General features: G+C 39.3%; 1 protein-coding gene across 1 annotated transcript in view; it reads right to left on the bottom strand.

The window, feature by feature from the left end:
• DNAH8 (dynein axonemal heavy chain 8) overlaps nucleotides 1–14,582 on the bottom strand; it is a 331,702-nt gene that overhangs the window by 123,300 nt on the left and 193,820 nt on the right. Inside the window, exons 57-59 of the mRNA XM_055330260.1 lie at nucleotides 12,407–12,529; nucleotides 10,829–10,959; nucleotides 5,665–5,818 (exon numbers count right to left, since the gene is read on the bottom strand). Coding sequence (XP_055186235.1) covers nucleotides 5,665–5,818; nucleotides 10,829–10,959; nucleotides 12,407–12,529 — 408 coding nt within the window. The remainder of the gene's footprint in view (nucleotides 1–5,664; nucleotides 5,819–10,828; nucleotides 10,960–12,406; nucleotides 12,530–14,582) is intronic.

Here is a 14,582-nt window from a genome sequence, read left to right as displayed (position 1 = left end):
TAGTTTTTGACAGGTATCTACAGATTGCCATTTTGTTTTCTGTTTCCATAGTTCCCCTTGGTTCTTTTCTTCTTCTCTTTTTCTCATCCCTTCTGGTTTGATTATGTTTAGGTTCCTTGCTCATTTTCTTTTGAGTGTTTACTGTAAGTTTTTGCTCTGTTGTTACTATGAGGTTCACATTATTTTATATATATAAATAGTATATATTATATATTACTCTGTTTTAATTTGATAGAAACTTAAATTTGAACACATTCCTAAAATGCTACAGTTTTACTACCTTCCCTCATGTTTTATGTCTTTGATGTCACATTTTACTTCTTTCTATATCCCTTAACTGATTATTATAGTTTTAGTTATTTATCACCTTTACCTTTACTACCTTCATAGTAGTTTCATAAGTGATTAACTTATTCCCTTCACTATATATTTAGCTTTTCCAGAGATATTTTTGTTTTGTATGCTTCCTTGCCACTAATTAGTGCCATTTCTTTTCAGCTTAAAGAAGTCTCTTTACCATTTCTTGTGAAGTTGGTCTGGTAGAGATGAACTCCTTCAACTTCTAACCTGAAAAAAATATTTCTCTCTTTCAATTCTGAATAGTAACCTTGCTGTGTAGAGTATTCTTGGTTGGAAATATTTTTTTTTTCCTTTTAGCACTTTGAATAAAGTGCCACTTTGCCACTTACTTCTGGCCTGCAAAGTTTCTGCTGGTAAATCTGCTGATAACTTAATGGAGGGTATAGGTAACAGTTTGTTTTTTCTCTTGTTGCTTTTAAGATTTTCCTTTTAGAACACAGGCAACACCCTTTTTGAACTTGGCCACAGCAACTTCTTGCAAGATACATCCATGAAGGCAAGAGAAACAAAAGCAAAAATGAACTATTGGGACTTCATCAAGATAAGAAGCTTTTGCACAGCAAAAAGGAACAGTCCACAAAACTAAAAGACAACCTACAGAATGGGAGAAGATATTTGCAAATGATGTATCAGATAAAGGACTAGTATCCAAGATCTATAAAGAACTTATTAAACTCAACAGCAAAGAAACAAACAATCCAATCGTGAAATGGCCAAAAGACATGAACAGAAATTTCACAGAGGAAGACATAGACATGGCCAACAAGCACATGAGAAAATGCTCTGCATCACTGGCCATCAGGGAAATACAAATCAAAACCACAATGAGATACCACCTCATACTAGTGAAAAAGGGGAAAATTAACACAGCAGGAAACCACAAATGTTGGAGAGGATGTGGAGAAAGGGGAACCCTCTTGCACTGTTGGTGGGAATGTGAACTAGTGCAGCCACTCTGGAAAACTGTGTGGAGGTTCCTCAAAGAGTTAAAAATAGACCTGCTCTACAACCCAGCAATTGCACTGCTGAGGATTTACCCCAAAGATACAGATGCAGTGAAACGGCGGGACACCTGCACCCCGATGTTTATAGCAGCAATGTCCACAATAGCGAAACTGTGGAAGGAGCCTCAGTGTCCATCGAAAGATGAATGGATAAAGAAGATGTGGTTTATGTATACAATGGAATATTACTCAGCCATTAGAAACGACAAATACCCACCATTTGCTTCGACGTGGATGGAACTAGAAGGTGTTATGCTGAGTGAAGTAAGTCAATCAGAGAAGGACAAACATTATATGGTCTCATTCACTTGGGGAATATGAAAAATAGTGAAAGGGAATAAAGGGGAAAGGAGAAAAAAAATGAGTGGGAAATATCGGAAAGGGAGACAGAACATGAGAGACTCCTAACTCTGGGAAACGAATAAGGGGTGGTAGAAAGGGAGGTGGGCAGGGGGTGGGGGTGACTGGGTGATGGGCACTGAGGGGGGCACTTGATGGGATGAGCACTGGGTGTTATGCTATATGTTGGCAAATTGAACTCCAATAAAAAAAATAGAAAAAAAGATTTTCCTCTTATCTTTAACCTTTGACATTTTAATTATAATGTGCCCTGATGTGAATATCTTTGGGTTCATCTTATTTGGAAACCTGGGCTTCCTGGCCCTGGATGTCTATTTTTTTTCCCCATGTTAGGGAAATTTTCAGCCATTATTTCCTCAAATAATTCTTCTGCCCCCTTTTCTCTCTCTTCTCCTTTGGGGCCCCTATAATGCAAATTTTGTTCCACCTGATCAACATCATATGTCTCATATGTCCCTTAAGTTATCTTCATTACATTTATTTTCTTTTTGCTGCTCTGTCTGATTTGCACTGCTTTGTCTTCCAGTTTGCTGATCTCTTCTGCTTCTTCCAATCTGCCATTTAACCACTCCTGTGTATTTTTTCAGTTGTTATTGTAATTCCTCAGCTCTGTGACCTCTATTTGGTACTTTCTTATGTTTTCTATATCTTTGTTAAAGTTCTCACTGTGTTCATCCATTCTCCTCATGAGTTCAGCGAGCATCTTTATGACCGTTACTTTGAATTCTTTATGAAGTAGATTACTTATCTCTATATCATCTAGGTCTTTTTCTGAGGTTTTTGTCTTTCATTTGGAATATATGTCCCTCTTTCCTCATTTTGTTTCACTCTGTGCATTTCTATGAGGCAAAACAGCTACCTTTCCCAGTCTCTAAACAGGTGTATGGACTTTCTCATTCAACTTTGCCCTAGCTCTTGGTTATCTCACAAAACTTTTTGGTTACCTAAACCACCTGATTTACTGTTGATATGTCCCTGCTGTTGAGGGTGCATCAAGGCTAGTCAGTGTTCCAAGGGGGAGTAATCTCCTTTCATACTTAGTTTCAGGTTGATTGGAATTTAGATCTTCAGGCAGAAGCTTTTAAAGTATGCAAATACACACAGTCCTGTAGGGCCATAATCATGATCCCTCTGTCCTCCAGACTAGGAGTTCTCTCCAGATTGCAAAAGTTGGGGCTCCAGACAAAGTATAAGGCCCTTTCCAGGAGGTCTTGCTGAGCTATAGCAAGGCCAAGGGTTTATGGAAGGATGATGTCTTCCTGCTTACATTCCCTTTGGGTATCTTTTCAGTCTCTAGATGTGTAGGAAACATAAAGCCTATCCTTCTGGCAGAAGCTCCAAACTAAGTAAATAGGCCCCTTTCATAGGAAGACTGGGGTTGTGTTTCAGTTGGCTATCTGTGCAGTGTACTGGATATGGTGGCCTGCCAAGAACTGTCTTTCCAACATTACATTCCTATGGAGCTGAGAATGCCAGTCCCATTGGTCACCAGCATCAGGCAATCAAGGGGCGTCCCCAAGTAGATTGCCCATGCCTGCCAGCCTTAACACAGCAGCTGGAGAGTGTATACAAGGGGCATACTTGCTAGCTTCAGAAAGGCAGCAGGAAAATGTTTTAACTGCATGTATCCATGGGCCTCAGGACTGCAGCAGGTGAGTGCCTTGTCCGAGTGTGTGCACCAGCTTTAGACCAGAGTGTTAGAATGTTTTGACCACTTGCACTTGCCAGCCCCAGCCAGGGGATGGGGGAGTGTCATAAACACACATGCTTGCTGGCCTTACCTAGGGAGCAGATGATGGCCACATTCATGGTCATCTGCCCCAGCCAGAGAGCAGGGGAGTGCTACAAACCACCAAATTTTTCAGCTTAAAGAAGATATGGGATACTACTGACCACTCATTCACCCCTGCCTGCCTTAGCAAGGTGGCAGGAGGGTGCTTTGTCTAAGCTTGCTCATCTGTGCAGGCAGGGTAGATAGAAAGTACAAAACTGGCATCAACCAGGCACTCCATCTCTGGGGAGACTTTTAACTCTCCTCTGCCCCTCCAGCTGATACTTCAAGATTAGTAAATGAATCTCCTTCAAATACAATTTAGGCACTTTTCAAACTGTTGGGGTTTGTTTGTTTGTTTGGCTGTGTCTTGGGGTAAAACTATGTGGGAGCCCTTTAGAAGTGAATTTCAGTTTTCCATAGCACTTTCGGTCACTGGGTATCAGCCCCTTGGTTTTCTTTTTTTCTTTCTTTTTCTTTTTTCTTTCTTCTTTTTGTTCACATTGGTTTTCTAAGCTAGACATTTTGGGGGCTTGTCTCTCTGGTGTATATTCTTGGGATTGGGGATCCTAATATGAGGCACCAACCCCTCACTCCTCCAGGAGAAGCTCCACATTTGTGAGAACCCTCCCTACTGTATGTCACCATGCTGAGGGTGAGGTTTTTGGCAGACTGTGTCTCTGCCTCTTCTACCTATCTTGATGTAGTCTTTTTATCCTTTGTTGTGGAGATGTGGTTTATCTAGCTTTCAGATCTTTTTCCAAGGGAAATAATCCATATGAGACAGAACATGAGAGACTCCTAACTCTGGGAAAAGAACAAGGGGTGGTGGAAAGGGAGGTGGGCAGGGGGTGGGGGTGACTGGGTGATGGGCACTGAGGGGGGCACTTGATGGGATGAGCACTGGGTGTTATGCTATATGTTGGCAAATTGAACTCCAATTAAAAAAAAAAGGAAATAGGGATCCCTGGGTGGCGCAGCGGTTTGGCACCTGCCTTTGGTCCAGGGCGCGATCCTGGAGACCCGGGATCGAATCCCACGTCGGGCTCCCGGTGCATGGAGCCTGCTTCTCCCTCTGCCTATGTCTCTGCCTCTCTCTGTGTGTGTGTGACTATCATAAATAAATAAAAATTTTAAAAAAAGGAAATAATCCATATGTAATGTAAACTGCTTCTGTGGGAGGAGGTGAATTCAGGATTTCCCTATGCCATTATCCTGCAGAAGTCCTCTCACCATTGTGCAGGGAAAAGTTAACCCAGTGGGCCTGATTTTGAGAAGAGTACGCTTGCAGGGCTAGTACTTGCCCATCATCTGGGAACCTGTTTTTTGAATGTCTCCTCCATTACTAATTCATAAGATTGTTCTGTGCCTGGACTATTTATACAAACATTGTGATATATAGTGAACATCTGCTTTCCTTCTGGGAGCCTGGAATTTTGGCAGCCGTGTCTAGGCAGGGAGTGACAACCAGACCAGCCCCAATAAAACAGTTGAACTCTGAATTTCAAACAGAAATGTTTGAAATGTTCCTGGATGGAACGCAGTACAGGAGTTACTGCACTTCACTGCTGGAGGGGAAGCACATTCTGTATGACCCTTTTGGTGAGAACATACAAAGCCCTCACATAGATTTCTCCAGGTTCCACCTGATGTGTCTTTTTCTGTATTGATCAGGCTGTGAATCCTTGCTGTGCTGCTGTGATAAATCTTAGACATGAGTACAACCATCTGCTGAATCCCATGAGTCCTTCTAATGAAGCACCAAGCATGTGAGTGATCATGGAAGTGCTGATAAATATGGTGTCAGAAGTGGTGACACAACCATCTACTTAGAGCTGGCCGAATTCTTTCATCTCTTTTATACCACTGACTATTAGATACATACTTTGATTCTTCTAAAATAAATTACAGGACTAAACTGAAGACTGATGAAATAAACCAGCAATCATATTTAAAATGGAACAAAGCATACAAAAAAATCTGGAAGTGGGCAGCATTAATCTCACATGTAGTTTTTCCAAAAAATCTACCAAATCTTGTACATTAATCATTTCTAAAATGAAAAAATATATGTCAAATGCCCTTACTTGTGAAGAGTTGCTGCTTTTTCTGTTTAAATATAATTTACATTTTTAAAATATGAACTTTTTCTCTACTTTTGAGACCTACCTCTCCTGAAGATAACAGGTTGTTAAGATATTCCAGAAATGCCTCATCTTTTATTTCGTTGTCAGTAAAGATGAAGGTGATACCTTTTCCATCAGCACCAGCAACTTTGTACAGACCTTTTAAGTCCTCTGTTAGATTATTTACATTATAAGACCTAAAAAGGGTGGTAGGAAACTTAAAATTAAAATATTATATATATATATATATGTCATGATTTATTTCAAAAGACAATATAGCCTATGGTAGTTAGAGCACGCACCTGCTCCAAGAGATATTAAGTAAGAGTGCCTGCTTTAAAAAAAAAGAGGTTATAATGAAATAACTATGTTATCATTCAAAGCAAGTATGTTTTATTTAACTGGAGAAGTGAGAAATGGGAATTCACCAGAAGTGACTCATAAAGAATAGTTAGAAATTCAGAAATGAACTTTTCTCTGCAAGAGTCTTCCACAACTCATTTTGCCCAAGTGAACATACACATAATATTTAAAACTAATCTGAAACTTGGATGAGTTTGGATTGGTAAGAAAGCAGATAAATTATAAATAAAATTAGTGATAAATTATATATAGTGGTAATTTGTGTATCCCAGTAAATGGCTAAACACAGAGACAGCCTACAGAAGATGCATTATGCAATGTGTTATAAATAATTGAAATGTTATAATTATGTAGTTACAGATTATGACCAGAAGATCCTGGTGTTCACTCTGTTTTCTACTAAATGTATATGCTACTGGAGGTGATGTGTTGAGCAGAAATAAAGCAGACATTTTCTGAAGTGTTGCGTATAAATCCTCATGAATAGATTGACAACACAGACATCCTCATTTGAAGGAGGCTGTACAGTGCAAGTAATAGGGAGCTTCATGTAAGCCACAGGGTCTAGTGGAAAGACCATAGGCATTGGAACCAGAAGGATCTGCGTTCAAATTCCCACTGTGCAGCTTTGGAAATGTTTCTTCACATTTCTCAGCTTCTGTTTCCTCCTCTGCAAAATGAAGATGATATCTGTTTGTAAAGCCTGCTGTGGGCATTACAGATGACTCAGCTTAAGTGCACTCAAAAGAATAAATAGCTGATTTTAAACTCTACCCACTTCTGAGTGGCACTACAATACAAAGTCTCGTAGACTTTGGTAAAAAGAACTCCATTGAAAGAATATACATACCTTTCAAAATAATTCCCAAGGGAGACACTCGTTAAAAGGACAAACTAGTAAAATGGTTTGCTGAGATGTAGGTACACCTGTGAGAATAACATATCCCATACCTTCCTGCAAAAGTGGTTTGGCCTAGGGCTGTTGGACTGACCAGTGTCTGAATCATCCAGGCAATGAAGTCATAGAACCATTTTGGCATGGTTTGGGGTTATTGTTGTTATTATTATTATTATTATTAAACTGAAGGTTATGTACTGCTTTTGAGATATATAGACACAGTCCCAACACACCCCTCTCTATAGGTCAGGGTCTCTCTCACTTCTTTCTTTCAGAGAGAGCTCTTTGTGGAGCTTGTAACTTGCCACCTTTGCTTCTTCATTTCCTTAATGCAACATGGCTCTGTACTCACCACTCCACTGAAAGCGTTAACATGCTGACTATTAGCTATCACTTTTCATGTCTTAACCTAATCAGTGCTTTCAGGCTAATTCTCTACCTCCTTGGTTTCTGGAAACCACTCTGCATTTCCTCCTCTCTGCCTTGCCTCTTCTTCTCACTTTCCATTGAAAGTAATTCCCCTTTCTCTATGTTGGGAGACCCCGGGGTTCTTCCCTTAACCATCTCTTCTCATTATGCACCCTACTCATATTCCTCATTAACTTAAAAGTGTTCTCTCCACTGAGTCTTCTGTGCTGACATTTTCAGAACCCATTCCTGAATTCCACGCTTATGAGTCTAATTAACTATGGAAATGGAGTGTTATGCAAGTTTTCACTCTCTGCATGTATCAGACTGAATTCTCATTTTACCCTCTTAAAAGTGGTCATTTGTTCAACATATTTTTATGGCGTTGGTTAAAAGTACCCACTTGATAGTAATGGTAGATGAGACAAAGGTTACAGTGGTCCATCATCAGGGAGCTCACAGTCTAGTGAAGGAGACAGAGGAGTGAACAAGCATTTTGGTACTGGAGTGTGATAACTACTCCTAGAGAAACTAGGTATATCATTCTAGACTTTCTTCTTACCTCTTCTTTACTGCATATTCGATCTGTTGCTAAGTCCTATCAATATACTAGGGACTATAAAAAGTCCTACTCTAAATTGTCCCCATGGACTCCTCTCTACTCCCACTTTCCCTGCTGTTTTAAAATGCTTCCAGGATTTGTTGTCTCTTTATGGTAAGAGAAAACAGATATACAAAGGACTGCCATGAAGGAAGACTACTGCTTGTAGTCATGGATCCCAAGGAACAGGAAGGAATATGCCACACCATAAAGGGCTGCATGGGGAAGCACCAGGATCAGTCAGGAGGTGGAAGGAGGGGAACCATGGGCCACAACCTTTTCTGTGGTTTCTGTGAGGAAGATAAAGCCAGGTAGGATAAACAGATTTAGGATTGGCTTGTTTGAATAATTTCAGTGGGCTCTGGGGCATAGATACTGTCCCCCGTTACTAGTCCTTGGCTCTGGAGTGATTAGGGCACAGCAATCTTGCTTCCTGGTGTATAAAGCCAGACAGATGGTGATGGTTCAGAGTATGAGCTCTAGACTGGTTGGCTTACCTATGAAAGGTATCCTACTGGAGCAGCCATTAGCTGTCTCTAAGAACTGCCTTGCCCTGGGGGTGGTGGGGTGGGCAGTCAGCAAGACCCCAGTGCCGGAGCATCAAGAATACAGACACCAAGAGGATCCCTGAGTGGCTCAGTGATTTAGTGCCTGCCTTCAGCCCGGGTCATGATCCTGGAGTCCCGGGATCGAGTCCCACATTGGGCTCCCTGCATGGAGCTTGCTTCTCCCTCTGCCTATGTCTCTGCCTCTCTCTATATCTCTCTCTCTCTCTCTTTCTCTGTCTCTCATGAATAAATAAATAAAATCTTTTTTCTCTGCCTCTCTCTCTCTCTCTCCTTCTCTCTCTCTCATGAATAAATAAATAAAATCTTTTTTAAAAAAGAATACAGACAAGAAAATACAATTATACAAAATACAGACTAGAGGACTGTATGCCCCATCGAAGGAGGCAGCTATTCTCAGATCCAGCCACCTGGGAATGTAGGCACAGTGTTGCCAGATCTTCCAACTGTTTCAAGTGGAGTCAGAAATCCATCTTTTACGTGAAATCTCCCAATTTTTAAATGTTGACAACTGACTGAATTTAATTTACATAATCTCTAGACATTTGATGTTTTATGTTTCTTAATTGCTCTTATAATTTGTACCTTGATAAATTTTTTTAATCTATTTGGTAGCAGAGTGGTATGTATAAATTGTTAATTTAAAAAGGGACCTAAAATTTATCAGGAAATACAAAAGGCCAAATATTCAAGACAATCCTGAAGAAGAAAAGTTTTCCAAGACATATTAAAACTACAGTAATTAAAACAGCTGGTAATAGTACAAAGATAGATAAATCAGTGGAGCAGACTGTAGTCACAGACATGATCAGTTGACTGATGGGAAAGAAATGACATTGTAATGTGTCGGGAAAAACATGACCTTTTCAATAATGGAGCTGGAGTGGCTGGATAGCTATATTGAAAAATATAATCTTAACTCTTACCTTAGACTTTATAAGAAAATAAATTCTAGGTGGGTTATAGTTCTAAAAAGAGTACATTTTATTTGCAAATGTGAAGGAAATCACAGGAGAATATCTTCATAGGTAAACAAAGGTAAATGAGCATTTTTTTAACAGAATACAAAGAGCACTAAAATAAAGAGAAAAAAATCAATAGCTTAAGTTTCATTAAAGTTAAGGGGTGCCTGGATGGCTCAGTTGGTTAAGCTCCTGCCTTCAGCTCGGGTCATGATCTCGGATCGAGCCCCATGTCAGGCTCTCTGCTCAGCGGGAGTCTGCTTCTCCCTGTCCTTCTGCCCCTCCCGATACTGCTCATGCTCTCTCTTTCTCTCTCTCTCTCTCTCTCTCTCTCTCTCTCTCTCTCAAATAAATAAAGAAAATATTTTTTAAAAAGTAAGATCCACTGGGAGTGAAAAGGTAAACCAATGACTTGGGGAAGATAAGTGTAATACACACTGACAATGGAATTATATTCAAAACATATAAAGAACTCCTAAAAATCAATGAGAAAGAATCACACCCTCATCATAAAAAAAAAAAAAAACAAGCAAAGGACATACACAGATATTTCACCAGAGAGACTGTCCAAATGGCCAATAAGAAGTGAAAATATGCTCGACATTACTAGTCACAGGAAATGCCAACTGAAGCTACAAGAGGCATACCACCACACAACCACCAGAATTGCTGAAGTGAAAAAGACGCATATGGTGCCAAAGGTGCGCCAGGATAGAACAACTGAAACTCTCAGGAGCTGCTGGTGGATGTGTAAATTAGTAGAACCACTGTGGAAAACAGCTCCTCAGATGGACTAAAGCTGAATATATGTATACTCCATACCCAGCAATTCTATCTCTGGGAGTATCCTCAGTCATGTGCAAGAATATTTGTTACAGCTCTACTTGCCAAAAAACCCCTACAAATGCTTATCAACAGTACAACAGGTAAACAAATTGTGGTAATATGTGATACAGTGGGAGTCTATACGGCAATAAAAGGGAACAAACTATGGGTACATGTAGCATCATGGATGAACCTCACAAACATAATACAAGCAACAGAAGCTGGACACAAAAGAGTAGATTCCATAGCGTTTGATTGATAGAAATTTCAAGAATAGGTAAAATTACATGGGTTTAGAAGTCAGAATATGGTTAGCCTTAAGAGGGTAATGACTGGGACAGGATCTGAGAGGTACTTCCAGGGTGTTATTGTTTTATTTTCTCATGTTTTTTTTTTTATTTTGTGACACCCATGATTCGTGTACATTTCCTTAAATGCGTTACACGTAAATAAAAAGTAAATTTAAAAAATACACCAAAAATTTAAAAAAAGTTATACCAAGTTGTCATATTTTTTGAGTGAACATTTTATTTCTGAGAAATTAATTATAGAAGAACGCAGTGCTGTGTTTTATTTCATCTCACCTGGTTAATGTAATCTGGAATATTTGATACCCAGCTATAAAAGAGGCCAATCTCGAAAGACTTTGTTTTCCTGAACCGCCAACACCCACCAGCAATGCATTTCCACATGATGTTCGAATTATTCGTGAAACCTGTTTGGAATAGGATGTATTTAAAAATAGAATTCAACTGTTTACATTTTCTTACACTGCATGAGTCCAAATTTTGAACATATGCTTGTGGAATACATTAGACTTTTCCCTTTAATGGGATATGTCAGAGCTTTTAAAATTAATGTCTCCTATTGATTTATTTAACTCAAATTCTTTCTGTACCCATCATGAAAGAAAGTATAAATTGGCTTTCCTATCTCCTATTTCAAAGCCATTTTCTCTGTGTGTGTGTGTGTGTGTGTGTGTAATTTTATTATTTTCAGACTCAATGCATGATGGAGCTGCTCTTCCCAATCTGCAGAAGGAAGTTCAGAATTGTCTGCTTATTATTCAGTCTAACACACTGACCTATCTAGACACCTTGCTCTACAAATGAATACTACTATCTTGGCTGTACCTCTGCCAATGAAAAAACTTTTAAGTACCAAATTCTACTTACAAGGGGGACAGGAAGGCATTTGTAGAGAAAGACTTAGACTTTAGTGTGTTGCTTTTCTATGTGTGACTTCCTCAATAAAGATAAAGCTAGAATTGTGGTTCAAATTTTATGCAGGCCAGTTAAAGACATTGCTAAAAAACTGCCTTTTACATTAGTGCCACTGATTAGAACAGTCTAGATGGATCACTAAACTATCACCACTAAAAAGCTTTTTTTTTTTTAAATGCAAGTTTTACAGAGTCCCAGACCCCCAAGACCTCACCACAGTGAGTACTCAATAGTTGTTTGTTGAGTGTGTGAAAGTGAAACAGCCCTAGGACATCTGGAAATTCACCAACTCTGGGGGAAGAGCAAGCTGCTCTTTATCAGACCTCCTTACACTGTGTTCTGACTTCCTGTAGCAACTCCCTTTCAATCTACAAATTATACAAACAAACAGCTCCTTTCTGTAGCCTTTCAGACTTGGATGAAGCCATGGTCCTTTGGGTGTTGCCTCTAATTGGTTTCTGTTTGTACACCAGTCCTGTGCACCTGTCCTACTCCTTCCCCATCAGTTTGCCTGTAATCTGTAAGGCAATCATGAAACTGACGTGCTTACAAGCATCAACTTTTCTTTCATGGAAAAGGGAACAGGATTCCCATTATAACAAAATAAAAGTTGAGCAGGAACTATTCCTTCACAGGGTTCTCAAGCTTACTTTCTAGAAAGGAAAAACCCTGACTCAACATGTCAAAAGCTCTGAACACAAAACCCATGAATTTGATCTTGAAAAATATTTGCCATCATATGTAGGTGGAATCAGCTAAGGGGTTTCTGATTAAGCATCTTTTTTTTTTTTTCCCAAGACAGTGAACTGACCCAATTTATGGACATTCTTCTATACACTACCTGACACTATATATTTCTTCTCTTAAAACATCTATCTGTGAAATTTACTCAGTCTTTACATGATCTATTTATATCAGCAAATAGTCAATAGTTAGAACCTTAATAAGATGAGTCATTGCATCTTTGAAAAACACTAGATCAAGAGATGTTCCTCTAATGATTTCGTTGAATTGTCTCTGATAGAACTGGAGTTTTTCAGACAGAAAATCAAAGGATGGTACCTGTAGTGCAGAGAGAGAGAGAAAAATAATATTTAAGAGCCAAAAATCTGTGAAATTAGCCATTGTAAAGGCTCTCAAAAGTAACTCTAATTAAAAAAAATAATAACCTAATGTACCTGGGTGGCTCAGTCGGTTAAGTGAGGGACTCTTGGTTTCAGCTCAGGTCATGATCTTAGGGTCATGAGATTGAACCTCATGGTCAGGCTCCACACTCAACCTGGAGTCTGCCTAAGATTCTTTTCCCTCCCTTTCTCCCTTCCCTCTCACTCTGCCCCTCCCCCCACCCACACATGCTCTCTCTCCCAAATAAATAAAGTCTTAAAAAATTGTTTTAAATAAATTTTTAAAAATCTAATGGATTTACAAACATTTGTCACATATTAGTTGACTTTCAGTTATTTCCATTTTCAGAGGCCTGTGACCTATAGCTGTATGAGCTGATTGCCAGTATGAAATCATTTTTTGACCTTTCCCTTCAAAATCCCTAGTACCAACTCCTACCCACAGGAATTATGACTGGAATATAACAAACATTTCTCTATATTTGCTTTAATATTGTTTATGAATTTAAAAAAATACACAGAGTTTTACATCATTGATGTAGTCAAATGGATTTTTTCCAAATGGTTTTGAAGTAAATATTCATGGATCTGTTTTGCAATTTTTCCCCCTTTTAATTCTTTGATCTACATGCACTTCAGAATTACTTTGTTTGTGACTCTGCCTAAAAAATCCTTTCTGTGGTGTCTGGTTGGGTGTCAACTCTTGGTTTCAGCTTAGGTGGTGATCTCACAGTCATGAGATTGAGCCCTGAGTTGGCTTGGTGCATAGTGTAGGGTCTGCCTGGGATTCTCTTTTCCTTTTCCTTTGCTCCTCCCCCTGTCTCACTTTCTCTCTCTCTCTCTCAAATAAACAAATCTTAAGAAAACAAATCCTTTAGGAGGGGTGCCTGGGTGGTTCCGCTGGTTAAACATCAGACTCCAGATTTGGGCTCAAGTGGATTTTGGCTCAGGTCATGATCTCAGAGTCGAGATTGAGCCCTGCCTTGGGGTCTGCACCAGGCATGAAGCCTACTTAAGATTCTCTCTCTCCCTCTCCTTCTCCTCCTCCCCCATCACCTGAATATGCACGCTCGTGCTCTCTAAGAGAAAAAAAAAACAGAGTCCTATTTCAAAATTCATGAAACCTATACATGAATTTATTTATTTATTTTTAAAGATTTTATTTATCTATTCATAGAGACAGAGAGAGAGAGAGAGAGAGAGAGAGAGAGAGAGAGAGAGGCAGAGACACAGGCAGAGGGAGGAGCAGGCTCCATGCAGGGAGCCCGATGTGGGACTCTCCCCGGTCTCCAGGATCACACCCTGGGTTGCCCCAAACAGCTGCGCCACCGGGGCTGCCCCCTATACATGAATTTAGAGAGAATGATGTGTTGCCATTCAATCAAGTAAGTTTTATCATGTTTATCCTTAGATGTTTTACATATTTGTTGCTGTTGAATGAAGTACCTTCATGTTAAATTTTCTATCTCATGATTGTTGGCAAGCGTTGGCAAACTTTTTTCTGTAAAGGCAGGTAATTAGGTTTTGTGGCCCATATGGTTTGTTGCAACTATTTAACTCTACCCTTGAGTGCAAAAGTGGTCCTGGGCACTAAGTAAACAAATCTGCATGGCTATGTTCCAATACAAGTTTGCATATGAATGCTGAATTTGAATTCCATATAATTTTCACACATCACACAATATTATTCTTTTGATTCTTTTTCCACCCATTAAAAAATGTAAAAACCCTCTTAGCTCACAAATATAACAAAAAAACAGGCAGAGGCCTGGATCTGGCCCATTAACTGTAACTTGCCAGCCTCTGGTATAGAGGATAGTTATTGAGTTTTTTATTTATCTCATACTTGGTCATCTTACTGAACTGTTAGTAGTTAAAACAGATTTTAAGTTCTTCTGTATTTTACAAAGAGATAGCAATATCATTTGCAAACAATATTTTTGTTTCTTCCTATCTATTTTTGTTTTGGTCATTTGTTTCATTGCCTAGAA

The sequence above is a fragment of the Nyctereutes procyonoides genome, unplaced genomic scaffold (genome assembly GCF_905146905.1).
Source record: "Nyctereutes procyonoides isolate TBG_1078 unplaced genomic scaffold, NYPRO_anot_genome, whole genome shotgun sequence".
NCBI lineage: Eukaryota > Metazoa > Chordata > Mammalia > Carnivora > Canidae > Nyctereutes > Nyctereutes procyonoides.
This window is presented reverse-complemented; position numbering and strand designations above follow the sequence as displayed.